The sequence below is a fragment of the Musca autumnalis genome, unplaced genomic scaffold, assembly GCF_047663935.1.
Source record: "Musca autumnalis isolate F117 unplaced genomic scaffold, ASM4766393v1 scaffold_1, whole genome shotgun sequence".
Classification (NCBI taxonomy): Eukaryota; Metazoa; Arthropoda; class Insecta; order Diptera; family Muscidae; genus Musca; species Musca autumnalis.
In genome coordinates this window covers 329,610,329-329,627,289 of record NW_027411644.1, presented here as the reverse complement: position 1 = coordinate 329,627,289, position 16,961 = coordinate 329,610,329, and the positions used below count along the sequence as shown (strand labels likewise).

General features: G+C 34.5%; 1 protein-coding gene across 1 annotated transcript in view; it reads left to right on the top strand.

The window, feature by feature from the left end:
- ETHR (ecdysis triggering hormone receptor) overlaps positions 1-16,359 on the top strand; it is a 104,767-nt gene extending 88,408 nt beyond the window's left edge. Inside the window, exon 6 of the mRNA XM_073963398.1 lies at positions 15,244-16,359. Coding sequence (XP_073819499.1) covers positions 15,244-16,144 — 901 coding nt within the window. The 3' untranslated portion in view covers positions 16,145-16,359. The remainder of the gene's footprint in view (positions 1-15,243) is intronic.
- The last annotated feature ends 602 nt before the right edge of the window (positions 16,360-16,961 follow it).

Sequence of the window (16,961 nt, the reverse complement as noted above, 5' to 3'; positions counted from 1 at the left end):
GAAAATCGCCTAATGTAAATCGGGACCTATTTTCCTTATAAAATTTTTCATTTGATATTTATTTCCTTTTTAAAGTTTTCATTTCACATTTGGTCTGTTCCAGTACTGCAAGAATCTACTAATTTGTATACCCTCAGCCTTTAGGCTAAAGAAGGTATTTACACTTTGATACGACCAAAAATGTGCCTCATCGAAATAATGGTTTTAGACCCCAAGTATGTTTGTACGATATCCGTTTCAGACAATTTTGAGTAGATCTAGCAATGTCTGTCCGTCTGTCTGTCTGGCAGGCTGGTGCGCACGATAACTCTCGAACGGGTCAATCCATTCGGTTAAAATTTTGGGTATCGAAATATTTTGTCCAGATTCGATTTAAGTTCGAAGATAGATGAGGTTCAATCGGTCCACTCCTTCGGGTACCTCCCACACAAAATTTCGGAAAAGTTCAGTTTAGGACCTGGTCTCGAATCGCTTTGATTTTTGTTTACGCGGGTTGTATTCGCTGCTCTCTATACGACGCTGTAAGTTTCATTAGGAGCAAGTCCATACTTCCTGAGAAAATAGCCTGAAAGTTACAAAAAACCCTATGACACCGTGTGTAGTGGTTGGAGCGCAATATAATTCTCGAACGGATCTGCCGATTCGGTCCAAAATTTGGCTTTCGTAATATTTTGTCCAAACTTAGTTCAAGTTCAAAGATGGATTATATCGGTCCACTCCTTCCGGTACCTCCCCCACAGAAGTTCGAAAATGTTCGGAAAATTTGTGCGTACGATAACTCTTGAAGGGAGTAACCGATTTGGTCCATACTTTGCACATTATGAAATTTCTGCCAGACTTAGATGAGGTTCCAATATGGACTCAATCGGTAAGCTCCTTCGAGTACCTACCACACAAAATTTCAGAAAAGGTCAGTTTAGGACCTGCTCTCGAATCGCCTTGGTTTTTGTTGTTACATTTTGTATTCACTGTCACCTATACGAAGGTACAAGTTTCCTCAGGGGCAAGCCCATACTTCCTGAAAAAATAGTCTGAAAGTTGAAAAACAAACCCTATGACACCATGTTTATGGGTGGAAGCGCAAGATAATTCTCGAACGGAAATGTCGATTCCGGCCAAAATTTGGCCTTCGTAATATTGTTTCCAAACTTCCTTTAATTTCGTAGATAAGCCATATCGGTCCACTCCTTCATGTACCTACCCCACAAAAGTTCAAAAATATTCTGACAAATTGTGCGCACGATAACTCTTGTTGAGAGTGACCGATTTGGTCCATACTTTACACATTCTCATAATATCTACCAGATATAGATCAGGTTCGAATATGGACTATATTTGTCCACTCCATCCCGTACCTCCCACACAAAATTTTGGATAAGTTCACTTTAAGACCTACTATTGAATCACTTTGATTTTTGTTGAAGCAACTTACATTCGCTGCCTCAATTACGATGGTTAAAGTTGTTTCAGGGGCAAGTCCATACTTCTTGAGAAAACAGCCCGAAAGGTGTAAAAACCCCATATGGCACCCCATGGTCTATGTCGATCCATTCCTTTAAGTACCTTTTCCGCAAAATTTTTGAACTTTAATCCTAATCAACATTTTTGTCGGTTCATACGAACAAAGTTTTGAAACCCCCTAAATACATAAGTTTTTTTTGTGAAAAAAAGTGTTTCAATTTGCACAGGCTGAGGGTATATCTCTGTCGGCAAAGCCGACTGATACTTTTTTACTTGTTAATATCTTTTTCGATAACATAAAGGAAAAAATGTTATCGTAGTAAAAATAGTAGCTTCTTGTAGGTTCTGGAACAGAGCAATTTCTATAGAAACAGAATTGAGACCCTGTCTGCATAATGCTTAATAAAACCCCGAAATATAATCATCGTGTCTTTATATAAGCGCTGTGATAAATACATATATCAAGTGTATTGTGGCGATTTATAACTAAAAATATTTATTTAATAATCCCAGTTTAAGTCTGGGATTGTAGTGAAAAAAAAAAAAGCATTAAAAAACCAAGAAACTAAAGGCTGCTGGTTGTAAGTAATCTGAGTATCAAACAAAAGCAATGATGACAACAAGTTTGATTACACAAACAGGATGTAGAAACATTTTATAGGGAAATAGAAAAAAACTAGGCCAATGCTATCACTACTGTCATTAATACCATTGTCATTGCTAAATACACAACCAACCATTTTTTCGCCTTTTATTTATCTTTGGCACATTTTTGGTGTCATGAATCATCTCTTTGTAAGCAAGTACTGAACCGCTTTGTTGTCTTATCGTACATTTCTTTGGCAGTTAGCGCATCATTCTTTAATCGATTATTACAGATTGATTTGGATTGATGGAAGTAATACAGATTTATTTATTGCAATATAAGCTATATTTTGTCCTTTACAGGAACGTCATTTACATTTGAACTGAGTGACTATTGTCTACACTTAACTAATTATTTGTAGAAATCAAAAATCGTGTAAATTGCGAATTGAATCCATGTATGTAATTTGTTAGATAGTATGCTAAACAATTATTAAATATTAATGCGGTTATATAGAGTTTTTTATTGAGTGTTTAAAATTATGGTATTTTGTAAAGTTTTTTTATTAAACAATAAGTTTACGTCACTGATGTAAGGACTATAGCAATAGTTAGGCCTATATTCATAATTTTCATGAGTTTTTTATAACCTCAGCCTTTAGGCAAATAAGGGACGTATATTAGGGTTATGACTTTTTTACAACCTCGTATCCCTGTATCATATTTTGATGAGTTTTTACCTAAGATTAGATACAATTTTAATTATAAGGTGATTCGACAAAACAAGCTCATGTACAAGGTCGTTTGAAAAATGTTCTTTATGAGCTTTTTGACAAACTTTTAAAGACACTATACGCACATATATAATTGAACAAAAGTTTTTGAGCCACAAAACATAACCACAATGACATAACCTATTGTAAAGGTTAAAGTATTTTCAGGGGCAATTCCGTACTTCCTGAGATAATACCCCAAAAACTCTAAAAACCCTACAATGACCAACTAAAAAAGCTGATTGGCATGATAACTATCGGAAGGAATGACTCCTAAACTTAGATTCCAAGATGGACTATGTGGTGCTTTACTTCTGGTACCTCCTCCGCAAAAAACACTTTTGCGCCTTTATCCACTTTATGTCCGTGTGGCTAATGGTATATCTCTGTCAGCAAGGTTGACTCATACTTTTTTTACTTGTTTTGTCTTAAAAAAAAACTCATAATATCTCAAATTAGGGAGACCACTATAAAGAGCCTATACCCTAGCCTGTGATATATTATCTGCATCATTTATTATAGGGGGGTACAAATGTGTACCAATCAGAAGTCCAAAGGCCAAGTTATAAGTATTTTTTATGAATCATAAAACCTTTGAAATACCTTACACCAGGGTATATCTCAATATAAGGACTCCTTCAAAACATTCTGGTTACATTGTTGTCTGCTCATTACACAACACTGCTAAAAAATTAAGATCGATCAGTCAAATACATATACATATTCCCACAATATCTCCGACTCAGTAATATGGTCTTACGACACCACTTGTAGACAAGTTTTTCATGGCTGAAATATTCAGGAAATGTAAACCAGCATAACGCCGAGGGGATTTGCCACCGACGAAAATGTTGATGTTCTGATCAGGGATTGAACCGGAAACCTTCCCAGATCGATTAGTTATACAGAATTATTTTGTCGCACCTTCCCATATAATTCAAACTTCAGTACATTGCACTGAAATATTTTTTATTATTTAATTCATCAACCAAATCTATAAATTAGACCCTAATTTTTATTATTTTGTCAAAATTACGAAAATGTTTTAATTTCTTCTATAATTCGTACTAACTCACGAAACGTTGTGACTTCTATTTTCCTAACACAAACTCCTTTTAATGCTAACAAATTAGTCAACAGTCCTTTAAGTTACAAATAACACTGTGCAACAAAATGGAGCTCAAAGTCTGGGGGGTGGAAAATTCCTATTGGAGATGAAAGCCCTTGGTGAGTATATATAGAACCCAGAAGGACAGATTCGCCGTGAGTCGAACTTTCGCGATATGGCGTGATGAATATTTGGCTGGAGACCCTAAAAGCCATCTGGAATCAGCGTTATATCTTTGTTCGCTGTTGTTTAAGCTTATATTTAAGATGACATGTCTTCAGTCAAATCAAATGAGGATTTTTTTCGTAGAACATTTCGACCTTCTAACATGCTTCCTTCAATGTCCTTTTCGTCCTTTATTCCAAGAACCGCAATAAAAGTGGCACAAGATGACATTTTTCAGCTTCGGAATATTCTACAAAAATGTCGCCCGGAAGATTTTAGGTACGGTTCCCAAAGACATAAAATCGATAAAATCATGTTTAAGCGGTCGTTTTTCACTTTTACCCGAATCTTGCTCAGACAGCCCTATATCTATTTATTTCAATACATTATTGTTAACCTATTGATGATCTAGAATTCTCGGAGTCATTAAAACAGTTGTATATTGTTTTGCTAAGCACGCTAATTTCATTATTTTTTGGAATAAATATCCGGATATCCGAATTATGGAACCGGTTATTCTGATATTAAAACGGAATTTTTATCCGGTTTTTATTAACCGAATAACCGTATATGTATATCATTAGAAAGCTATTAAAATTGTCCAACAGATATGACTAATATGCATTAGACGTTTTAAGCGGTTATGGTGCTGGAACAAAAAAACCGTATTTTTGAACCGTTTCTTAACGTTTGTGAGAATACATTTCTGTGCGTGAAAAAATTATGATCATGACCTGGGGGGTGGAAAATTCTTTTTGGAGGTGAAAGCCCTTGGTGTGGACATACAGAACCCTGAAGGGCAGATCCCCCGTGAGTCGAACCTTTGTGTTATGGCGGGTTGAATTCTGGGATGGTGACCCATTATTGCAAGCGTAAAAAGTTACGTAACTGAATTTCAAGTGGGTTTAGGGTGCTACTGGGACAGTTTGTGCTAAGTCAAATCGTTTTAAGACGATTTCTGTAGAACATTTACTGTCTCACTCTTATCCTGCTCTTTTTGTTGAAGAAGGTATAAAAATATACTTTAAAGAAAAGGAAAGATGCAATTTCAGGGTTAAAATATTAAAACAAAAAAAAATTCCTCAGCCGATTTGGTTAGGGCATATCACGAAAATAATCTTACGCCGACATAGCAAATATTAAAACAAAAAAAATTCCTTAGCCGATTTGGTTAGGGCATATCACGAAAATAATCTTACGCCGACATAGCACATACTGTCCCAGTAGCACCCTAAACCCACTTGAAATTCAGTTACGTAACTTTTTACGCTTGCAATAATGGGTCACCATCCCAGAATTCAACCCGCCATAACACAAAGGTTCGACTCACGGGGGATCTGCCCTTCAGGGTTCTGTATGTCCACACCAAGGGCTTTCACCTCCAAAAAGAATTTTCCACCCCCAGGTCATGATCATAATTTTTTTCACGCACAGAAATGTATTCTCACAAACGTTAAGAAACGGTTCAAAAATACGGTTTTTTTGTTCCAGCACCATAACCGCTTAAAACGTCTAATGCATATTAGTCATATCTGTTGGACAATTTTAATAGCTTTCTAATGATATACATATACGGTTATTCGGTTAATAAAAACCGGATAAAAATTCCGTTTTAATATCAGAATAACCGGTTCCATAATTCGGATATCCGGATATTTATTCCAAAAAATAATGAAATTAGCGTGCTTAGCAAAACAATATACAACTGTTTTAATGACTCCGAGAATTCTAGATCATCAATAGGTTAACAATAATGTATTGAAATAAATAGATATAGGGCTGTCTGAGCAAGATTCGGGTAAAAGTGAAAAACGACCGCTTAAACATGATTTTATCGATTTTATGTCTTTGGGAACCGTACCTAAAATCTTCCGGGCGACATTTTTGTAGAATATTCCGAAGCTGAAAAATGTCATCTTGTGCCACTTTTATTGCGGTTCTTGGAATAAAGGACGAAAAGGACATTGAAGGAAGCATGTTAGAAGGTCGAAATGTTCTACGAAAAAAATCCTCATTTGATTTGACTGAAGACATGTCATCTTAAATATAAGCTTAAACAACAGCGAACAAAGATATAACGCTGATTCCAGATGGCTTTTAGGGTCTCCAGCCAAATATTCATCACGCCATATCGCGAAAGTTCGACTCACGGCGAATCTGTCCTTCGGGGTTCTGTATATACTCACCAAGGGCTTTCATCTCCAATAGGAATTTTCCACCCCCCAAAATTTCGGTTCACAGTGTAATATACCAGGTGTCAATTTTGCCAGCATAACGTTTTTGAAACATATGACCAAATTTTAGCATTTCCCTGGCTACGTAGGTGTTTGAAAATGCAGTTCCTAGTTGGCGGTGTCGTATCTGTTTTGTTCGATCGATTTCGCTGTTTCTTCCACATATCGGTTGTGGAAATGACATCTCCGGCATCATTTCAAATGTTAATGACCAAGTTTACCATGCAACTTTGATTTTTTCAACGCAAGTATGTTTCAATTTGCAACGGTTGCCATGGGTTTTAGCGCAGCGTTCTGAAGTTGTGACTTTAGCTTTAGGAGAATTCTTTGTTGACTCGTAACATTGTTATAACCTCTGGATTTAGGCTAATGATTTTGGATCCCAAGTATTTTTAGACCAAATCCGTTTTAGACATTTTGGAATCTATTAACCTCAGTTCGTGAGTCTGTCTGGCTGGTGTGCATGATAAATCTTGAACGGAGCAACCGATTTGGTCTAAACTTAGATTAAGTTCTCAGAGTACCTGCCCCATAAAAGTTCACAATTCGCTAAAATGGTGCGCACGGCAAATCTAAATATATATTTTATGCAGACATTACATTCGAATATGGGCTAGAGTTGGGCAATATAGTTCCTGGAGCGGATCGATCTTTCTAGTTCCTTTTGCCAAAAGGAACTAGTTCCTTAATATAGTTCCAAATAGTTCCGAGAGTGATATAGTTCAATGAATCTTTCTCTTTAATCGTTCTTTCTATTTCCTTCGTTCTAAATAGTTCCGAGACCGATATAGTTCAATGAATCTTTCTCGTTCCTCGTTCTTTTTATTTCCTTCATTCCAAATAGTTCCGAGAGTGAAGTACTTTAACGAAACTTTTTCTTTTTGTTTTCATCTTTTGGTGGATGAATTGACAAAAAATAAATAAATTGCATCGATGTAACGAGGATGAGATTTACGTTTATTTAACAATGTGGCCGAATCTGAATGATGAAGGAACCGAACGTGAAAGATCGAAGTGAGTGTGGAATTAAATAAAGAAAATGAATTATATAAATGAAAGGAATTATATGCACAGCTGGAACTATATGAACTAAAGGAACTATATAAATGAAAGAGCCGGATATAGTTCCAATAGTTCCTTGTCCGGAATAGTTCCTTGGAACTAGTTCGTTCCGGAACTACACAACTCTAATATGGGCTATATCGGACCAACAAAATAAAATGACAATATTTACGAATTATGTATCCAATTTTGCCAAAACTTTGCATATTGTTAGATTTCTTCCCAACTTTAAGTTTCAAGAAGTTTTATATCGGACAACACCTTCCGGTCCCTCACATTTTCGCTTAAGTGGTTTAAGGGCTGTTCGAGGATTGTGCTTCTAATTACAAAAATATAATTTATTTTCATGGACAAGTTCATGCCGTTTGTACAATGATATGCTGAGGTTATTTACCTAGCCAAAATTTGAATCCGTTCGCATGATCAAATCCAGCAGAGAGCCAAATACAATAAAAATATGAAGTGTGTTGAAATTGAAAATAAATTCCACGTCAACTGTTTTATAAATAGAATATTTGTTTTTTAGGTTATTTTTTTTCAAATTCCTGTGGCATTGGAATAACTAGTTATTCTAGTGGTTATAGAATAACTAGTTATTCAGCGCAACATACCCTTGTAAAATAATGGTGTTTGTAAGTAGTTACGACTACCAGAAAGTACTATTAAAACCCATTTCTGTTAAGTTCATTTTCTTTAAATATTCCCTTCATATTTTTAGAAACACACAAACATTTACTTCACTTTCCAAAATAGTATGTAAATATTCAATAATTTTCTAATTTATTGTTATTACTAATAGGATTTTGGCCACATACATAAATATTTTATAAAATGTGCGTCCCAATTTTCTTGTATGCTTCTGGATATGCTTGAAAATAGGAAATGAAAATTTATAGATCGACTTTACATGAAAAATTTGGCATTTTTCCTGTCAAATCGAATAATAACGAAGTCAGAATCCATTTATAATTATTTAAATAATATCGCAATAAATGGGTTTTTCGAACCAACAAAATAGGAGCAACAACAAAAAACTGAGAAATAAAAAATATGTTATTTATTTGGTGGTGAATGATAATTTCAAATTCTACAAACAAAATTGTGGTGGGGGTGATGCTATTCCAAACATGTCTGGATCTTCTTCAAATTCACAAGAAAACAACAACAAACATTTTTATTGCAAATAAATAAAATTCAAAAATTCACCAATTGAATATAAATATTGAAAAGAAACGAAATTGATTTATTACTAAAACTATTTTAAATTTCTATTTATTGTTGGTCAGTAACGAAATACAGCACAATTCTAGTCTATTTTCTTCAATTTTGGCAGTAAATTTCGATATTTAATAAATTAACTCATTAGGTCAGTAATAAAATTGAAGATTGTTAATGAAGTTGCTTGTATCCAATTGAGCTTCATAGTTTACAAATTTTATTTTACATATTTGAACCGAAATAATTTGGCAATGTTGGTAATTACCGAAAATTAACTAAAACTCTTCCTCAAACTCAGTTCATTAGTCATTTTCTTAGATTGCACCCACACACAGAAATAAATAACCAAATGATTTTATTGGCCAGGAAATTGAAAGGCGAAAGAGATAACGTAAAGGAAGGAAATAGAAAATCTATTCCATTAATGTATTCCATTTAATAAATATGATTACCAAATAGAATATGTATTAATGTGTATATGTGTGTGTCTACGTTTGTTACATAAGGAGTGGCGACAATACATACATCTATTAAATTCAATTAAAAATGTAATATATAATTATTTAATTAATTTTATTACAAACTTATTTTCTTCACATGTATTTGCAGTGGATACTAACCACATGCAGGTAAATAAATTTCAACACTTTATGACATTCTTCTGGTTTTCTAAAATAAATATTTTTGTCTTAATTGACATTTATGGAGCAAGCTTTCAAGTGTGGCATAAACTATAGCTGTTTGTTACGCATTAGATAGTTTTGTTAATCTTGATCTTAAAAAAATATAAAGGAAATTATTAAATAGTGAGATAAAGAAACCCTTTGCAACCTACATACCTGCCATTGCCGCACTTGGTGTTCACTATGCCTTCCAAAAATGTCTTCATTAAAAATTAAGTGCAACTATTACTGGACGTTAATTAAGGCCATACAAATAGGTATGCCTCAGTAACTAAATGAAACCTCTGAACAACGTGACAAGTTCAATAAACTTTATCAAATAAATTTCTAGCATCTGTCAATAACAATTATTTCAATCAATTGAAAAAAAAAAATTATTGTTCACTTTTGAAATTTATTTCCTCATCATTGTCACCTCTCATTGAAACGAGGTCAGTGGACAACAACGAAGACACCTTTCCAGTCTGCCACAACAACGTCACAGCTAAACGAATAACGTAAAATTTATGTTCATACATACATACATAAATTTGACGGCAAAGTGAACAAATATTGATGGTCAATTGAACGCACAATAGGGCGTATAACACCCATTTAAGTGAATGAAGTAGGGCATGAATATGTTGAAAACTTGTGTAAATTATAATACCCATTTAAATATAAAAAGAATTGTTTAAGGCGGCAATGAAAATGATATGTGGCGTATAATTTATTTAATATTAGTTTTTTTAAATTCATACGCACAGTGGTTCAAGTAAAAATTCGGTAACTTTTGAACGGATAGATTTATTTTCATTATTTCTTGTTATTTCGGGTTCTTACGTACCGGATTGACCCGAAACCAAAAGTGTTTCGGCCAGCGGCTGCCAACCCAGCAACAACAACAACACAATAAACTTACCGGTAATGGGAAACTATCAAATTAGGTCTAGTAGCTGTAGAGGAATTCATGGTCAAAGTTAAAATGTTGAGTTTTTTAAAACTTTCCATCAAAATATGAGTTTTTTGTGTTTTTTATATCTTCCTATTTATTACAGAAGGTCAAACCCCATAGAAATAAACTATAAAAATAAAAAATATTGAAAAAAAAAATATTTTTATGTTGGCTGAAAAAGGATAATCTCAGACATCTTTTTATACCTCAGAATTTATGCTAACGAGGGTATATACACTTTCATACGGGCAAAATGTGCCTCATCGAAATAATGGTTTTAGACGCCAAGTATGTTTGGACGAAATCCGTTTCAGACAATTTGGAGTCGATTGAGCAATGTCCATCCGTCTGTCTGGCTGGCTGGTGCGCACGATAACTCTCGAACAAATAAACCGATTCGGTCCAAAATTTGGCTTTCTTAATATTTTGTCCAAACTTAGTTTAAGTTCGAAGATGGGTTATATCGGTCCACTCCTTCCGGTAGCTCCCCCACAAAAGTTCGAAAATGTTCGGAAAATTTGTGTGCGCGATAACTCTTGAAGGAAGTAACCGATTTAGTCCATACTTTGCACATCGTGAAATTTCTACCAGACCTATATGAGGTTCTAGTAAGGACTCAATCGGTCCACTCCATCGGGTACCTCCCACACAAAATTTCCAAAAAGTTCAGTTAAGGACCTGTTCTCGAATCTCTTTGATTTTTGTTGTAGCAACTTGTATTCACTGTCCCGCTTACGACGGTACATGTTTCATTAGAGGCGAGTCCATACTTCCTGAGAAAATAACCTGAAAGATGCAAAACAAACCCTATGACACCGTGTTTAGTGGTTGGAGCGCAAAATAACTTTCGAACGAATCAACCAATTTGGTCCTAAATATGGCCTTCGTAATATTTTCCCCAAACATAGTTTAAGTTCGAACATAAGCTATATCGGTCCACTCCTTCATGTACCTCGCCCACAAAAGTTCAAAAATGTTCGGAAAAATTGTTCGTACGGTAACTCTTGAAGGGAGTGGCCAAATTGGTCCATACTTTACACATCCTAATATATCTACCAGATATAGATCAGGTTCAAATATGGACTATATTTGTCTACTCCATCCGGTACCTCCCACACAAAATTTCGGATAAGTTCACTTTAAGACCTGCTCTCGAATCACTTTGATTTTTGTTGAAGCAACTTGCATTCGCTGCCTCAATTACGATGGTAAAAGTTTTTTCAGGGGCAAGTCCATACTTCTTGAGCAAACAGACCGAAGGTGTAAAAACCCCATAGGCACCATATGTAGTGGCTGGAGATCCACTTCCATAATGGTCAATGTCCATTAGTATCTCTTTTGATCTTTAATCATAATCAACATTTTTGTCGGTTCAAACGCCCAAAATTTTTAAAACTCCCCAAATATATACGTTTTTCGGGAAAAAATTGTTTCAATATACACTGGCTGAGGGTACATATATCTCTGTCGAGATACTTTTTTACTCGTTTTTTTATACCCTCAGCATTTATGCTAACGGGGGTATATACACTTTCATACTGGCAAAATATGCCTCATCGAAATAATGGTTTTAGACCCCAAGTATGTTTGGACGAAATGTGTTTTAGACAATTTGGAGTCAATTGAGCAATGTCCCCCACAAAAGTTCGAAAATGTTCGGAAAATTTGTGCCCACGATAACTCTTGAAGGGAGTAACCGATTTGGTCCATACTTTGCCCATCGTAAAATGTGTACTAGGCTTAGATAATGTTTCAATATAGACTCAATCGGCCCACTCCTTCTGGTACCTCCCACACAAAATTTCGGAAAGGTGATTTTTGTTTTAGCAACTTGCATTCGCTTCCTCAATTACGACAGTAAAAGTTTTTTCAGCGGCAAGTCCATAATTCTTGAGAAAACAGTCCGAAAGTTGTAAAAAAACCCCTATGGCACCACATGTAGCGGCTAGAGAGCTCGAACCGAGTACTGCGTTCGTCCACACTTTGGACATCGTAATATTTCTTCGAATATTATATGAAATTCAAAGGTGGTGCTTATAGGTCCACTCCTTCCGGTTCCTCCCCCACAAAAGTTCGAAAATATTCCCTAAAATATCTATGTATATGTATCTCATAGACGAATCCACACAGGCTAAGGGTATATCTCTGTCGGCAAAGCCGACTGATACTTTTTTTTTTTTTTTTGATTTTTCTCATCGATGATCATTGTTTCAGAGTCCGCAAAAAATCCCCCTTGCATTTAAAGTTGGATCAAGAGCACCATGTTCATATATTGGGTGTAATAATTAATATAAATACCAATTTAGATAGATTATTGCTTTCATTGTTGAACTTCATCTAAGTATGGGAGAAATATGTATAAAACATGTACAAAGTTTGGTCCATGTCGGTTACTCCGCCGAGGAGCTTTATTGTAATAGGTGTTCGTAGGAGAGCCATAAAATAAGTTTCTGACATAGCAATAAAAACGCAAATATTTATCATCAAAAATAATTTTATTATTTTCGAAAGTATTCTCCAGCAGGATATGTGGGTATGCCTTAACTAACTTTAAATAAAAAGTGCTTTCACCTGGGAAGTTTTTGCGGATTCTGAAACTACAATGTCCAATGTAGTTTTACTTCAGGAATGGTACATATAGGTCTTCTCCTTAGGGTACATCCCCCACAAAAGTTCAACATTTTTGTTTATGTGCAATTTAGGATCTGTTCGAAGATCCTTTGGAAAATTGTACCAGTGCTACTTTTTGTGGTACTGTTTAATCAATATTTTGTTTTCGTGGGCACGTCTATACTTCCTGATATAATGGTCCAAAATACGGTGAGCAACTGAAACAACTTGTTGGCATGATTTCTATCGAAAGGAATGACTCCCAAAATAAGATCCATTTCGGTTCATTCCTTCATACATCCTCCTCAACATTTGTGAACTTCAAACCAAATATATTTTTTTAATTAATTGGATTAATCGAGCTAACATGGCCTAATGAGTTTTGTATTAAAAAACTTTCATAAATAATGGCCTTCGTCCTAAAAAGACAATAATAAATAAAAATCTTCACAGCAGAGCCCGGCTGCCCTGGCTGAGGTTTGAACCTGGGTCCTCTCCAACAAACAGACAATGTTGTCGAGATCTCAGCGTTCTAAGCCACTGCCAATGTATCATATCAACAAACTAGTCGACATGATATCCAAAAACTTCAAAAACTGAAGGCATTACAATTCATGAAGGAAACCCCCCTTCGATTGTATATGTGTATGTATTGAGAAAATGATTCCTAGACAAGACACTAGGGTGACTTGATAAAGAAAAAGACTTCAATTTTAATTACAAATTTGTAAAAATGTTTGTATAAATAGAAGTTATCAAAATCAGCCTTTGTCTTCTAGCCATTAGCATTCAAATACGCCTGATGAGCCTGGCTTAAACCACCAGGCGAAACGATCGTAGCGTAATGGTTGAGTGCGTGGTATTTCGCTAGAATTCATTTTTCAATACAAAACTCATTAGGCCATGTTAGCTCGATTAATCCAATTAATTAAAAAACTTTCATAAATAATGGCCTTCGTCCTAAAAAGACAATAATAAATACAAATATATTTTTGTTGGCAAGTTGATACTTCCAAAAAGGGCCACAAAATCTGCGTAGCCGGTTTAGATTCGGTATTGTCAATAAATGAAAGTTTCAATTCAGACAGGCTGAGGGTATATTTCTGTCGGCAAAGCTGACTGATACTTTTTTACTTGTTTACTTGTTAATTTGTTATATACCCATTAAGAACATAAAATTTTTTCCATTAAACACTAATTCTTGGCCTCAGGTTGGTTCTGTAATTCCAATACCTTGCTATTAAATAATATGATATAATATTCTTAGGTATAGCTGCCACAAAATCGCAATGTATATTTCAATCAATAAAGAATAATATTATTTTCACGTCATTATTATTCTTTGTAACGGGTGTCAATAAAACTTTTGATCTATTACATAATGTTATGCATACATATGTATGTCTGTATGTGCATCTTTATTCATACGTTGAATAACACTGACATGGCAAATATCAGCGAGCTTGCAACATTGTTGCTAATTGTAATTTATTTGAAAACACATTTACTACGTTCTTTTAAAATCATTCGAATAAAATTATTTCCTTACATCTGGAATATTAAATAGATAATTAATTACCTTTATATAATTAATAACAAATGTGGGCATAATATTTGCTAGCAAAAATAATAATAACAATAATTGGAAGCATTGGAATGTAGTTTCAATTCAATGGCATCTAAAACAATAAAAATAGTTAAAATATTATTACTAATATATTTTAATATGAACAAATATTTCCAAGCCACTAGAGAGTTGGAATACGTTTATGTATATGTCCCATATTAATTAGCAAGCGAGGAAAAAATAAAACGTTGAAAATATGAGAGTTACCGTTGTATATGTATATTTACAGAATTAAAAATAAACATATGTATAAAATATACAAATCATTGACGAGAGCTAAAAATACATAATAAGGAAATGTGATATGTGTTCGATATAATATTTTATCTCGTAAGTACTTAAGGACTATTATGGTAAGGCCTTATTTTAGTTATTTCTATGATGGAGTAAATTTCAACGTATCCAAGCTAAATTAAAACCAAAAAGCTGTAAACAAATAATTATAAATATTGTTAAAACACACACATTTTTACACATTTACCAATATTAATTGTAGATATTTTTTGCCCTTTTTGCTTTCAAATAATTCTTTGTAAATTACAACATGTTTTTTTCTATACATTTATTTAGAGACCAATGTAGTTATTGCCGAATACCATCCACATCATGTAAATAATTAACAGAGTTCGTATTGTTGCATCCTTGATTGGCTTGACATGCACCGAAACGATTGGCTAAGTACATTCAAAAAAAAAAAAATTACAACAAATAACATTTTCATTATAACTTTATCGCTGCATTTTAATCGACACTTTTTTAATCTCGACTTTTCTCTTCATTTAGTCCCATAATAATAATAGCTCAGTATCGCTTGGAAACATACTACGATGGTAGTATTGTGGCCGTCTGTTTCACATCGGCCGATACATTTTGGAGTGCATTCTATTTCATTGCCAGCATAACGGTATTCTTTTTAATACCATTCGGAATTTTGGTGTTGCTCTATACGGCCATAGCCTACAAATTGCTGAGAAGACATTCGGAATTCCAAAGACCCACATCGCCACAGTCAAATAATCCTCCTACATCATCACCATCTACTTTGAATAACGTCACCAGGCGTGCGACCACAACCAATGTCAACAGTCATCCTCAGAATAACAACTTGCGCAAGCATCGCCAGCAAGTCATATTCATGTTGGTGGCTGTAGTGTCCAGCTTCTTTGTTTGTCTTCTGCCCTTTCGAGCATTTACCATATGGGTGATTGCCAGTACTCCGGAAGATGTGTTCGCCCTGGGTCTCGAGGGATATTATAATGTTTTGTATTTTTGCCGCATCATGCTGTATCTGAATTCCGCTCTCAATCCCATTCTTTACAATTTGATGTCGTCGAAATTCCGCATAGGTTTCTGGCGCCTTCTACTTTCGTGTTGTCGCAGTCATAAACACAAACGAGGACTTTGTAATCGTCACATTCCCACATATACACAACGTGATGCTAACAATATGGCCAATAGCCACAGCTTGAGGTCTAGGCGACCTCTACGAAGAGAGGCGACCTTTTTAGTAAACTCGATATCGACGTCATCGGGTACAGAACGTACATCAATTACGTGGCGTAGTGCTTCTACATCCACTTCAACAACCGGAAATAATAGTAAACCACCAGAGTCGCATTCGTTGGCAGCAGCCATAACGGATGTGGGCACCGCAGCCGTTTTGACCACAATTTATTGTAATTGATTCATTTGACATAGCCAACCAACTGAACAGAAGAGGAAAATGAAAAATAACAATATATATAACTAAATTGCTTCCAGTATAAGTATACCAACACACATATATACTAATAAGTGCATACATACATATACGAAAAATAATAAATAAAAAATATATACATATTATTAAATGTATTATTAAGACATAATTGTGTATAATAAAATGTAAAAAAAAGAAAATGAGTACAGTTACTGTTCTTACTAGTACATACATATCCTGGAGAAATTCCAAATCGTGTCGAAAACCAGGTAACGTATTTTACTGTGCTTGGCTGTTGCAAAAAATAACTAAGGTAAGTTTTCTAAATGTATTTTCTTAACTATAACGATAATATATTTTACTTGGGTCCTATATTCTATACCAAATCGGTTCAATATTTTATGCGAAATCGGGTGCGCGAACATAATAATGATTTGGTAGACATCTCCACCGACATTATTAGGAAATATTTATTTTTTATTTATTTATTTATTTCAAGATTCGTACATAATACAAAGCCTCAACGACCAAATAAGCTTATTTAAGGACAATACAAGTTATAATATACTAAACTCTTCTATTTAAACTTATATTAAATGCATTATAATATATAATAAAAAAACATTATTTTTAAATATGCAGTTATCAGGCATGTCATAGATTCCGAGAAATAATGGAAATTTAGGATTTTTTAAGTATCAGTCGGCTTTGCCGACAGAGATATACCCTCAGCCTGTGTGGATTGAAATATAAAAGTTATGTAGTTAGGGGGGTTTTCAAAAATTTCGGCGTATGAACGGAG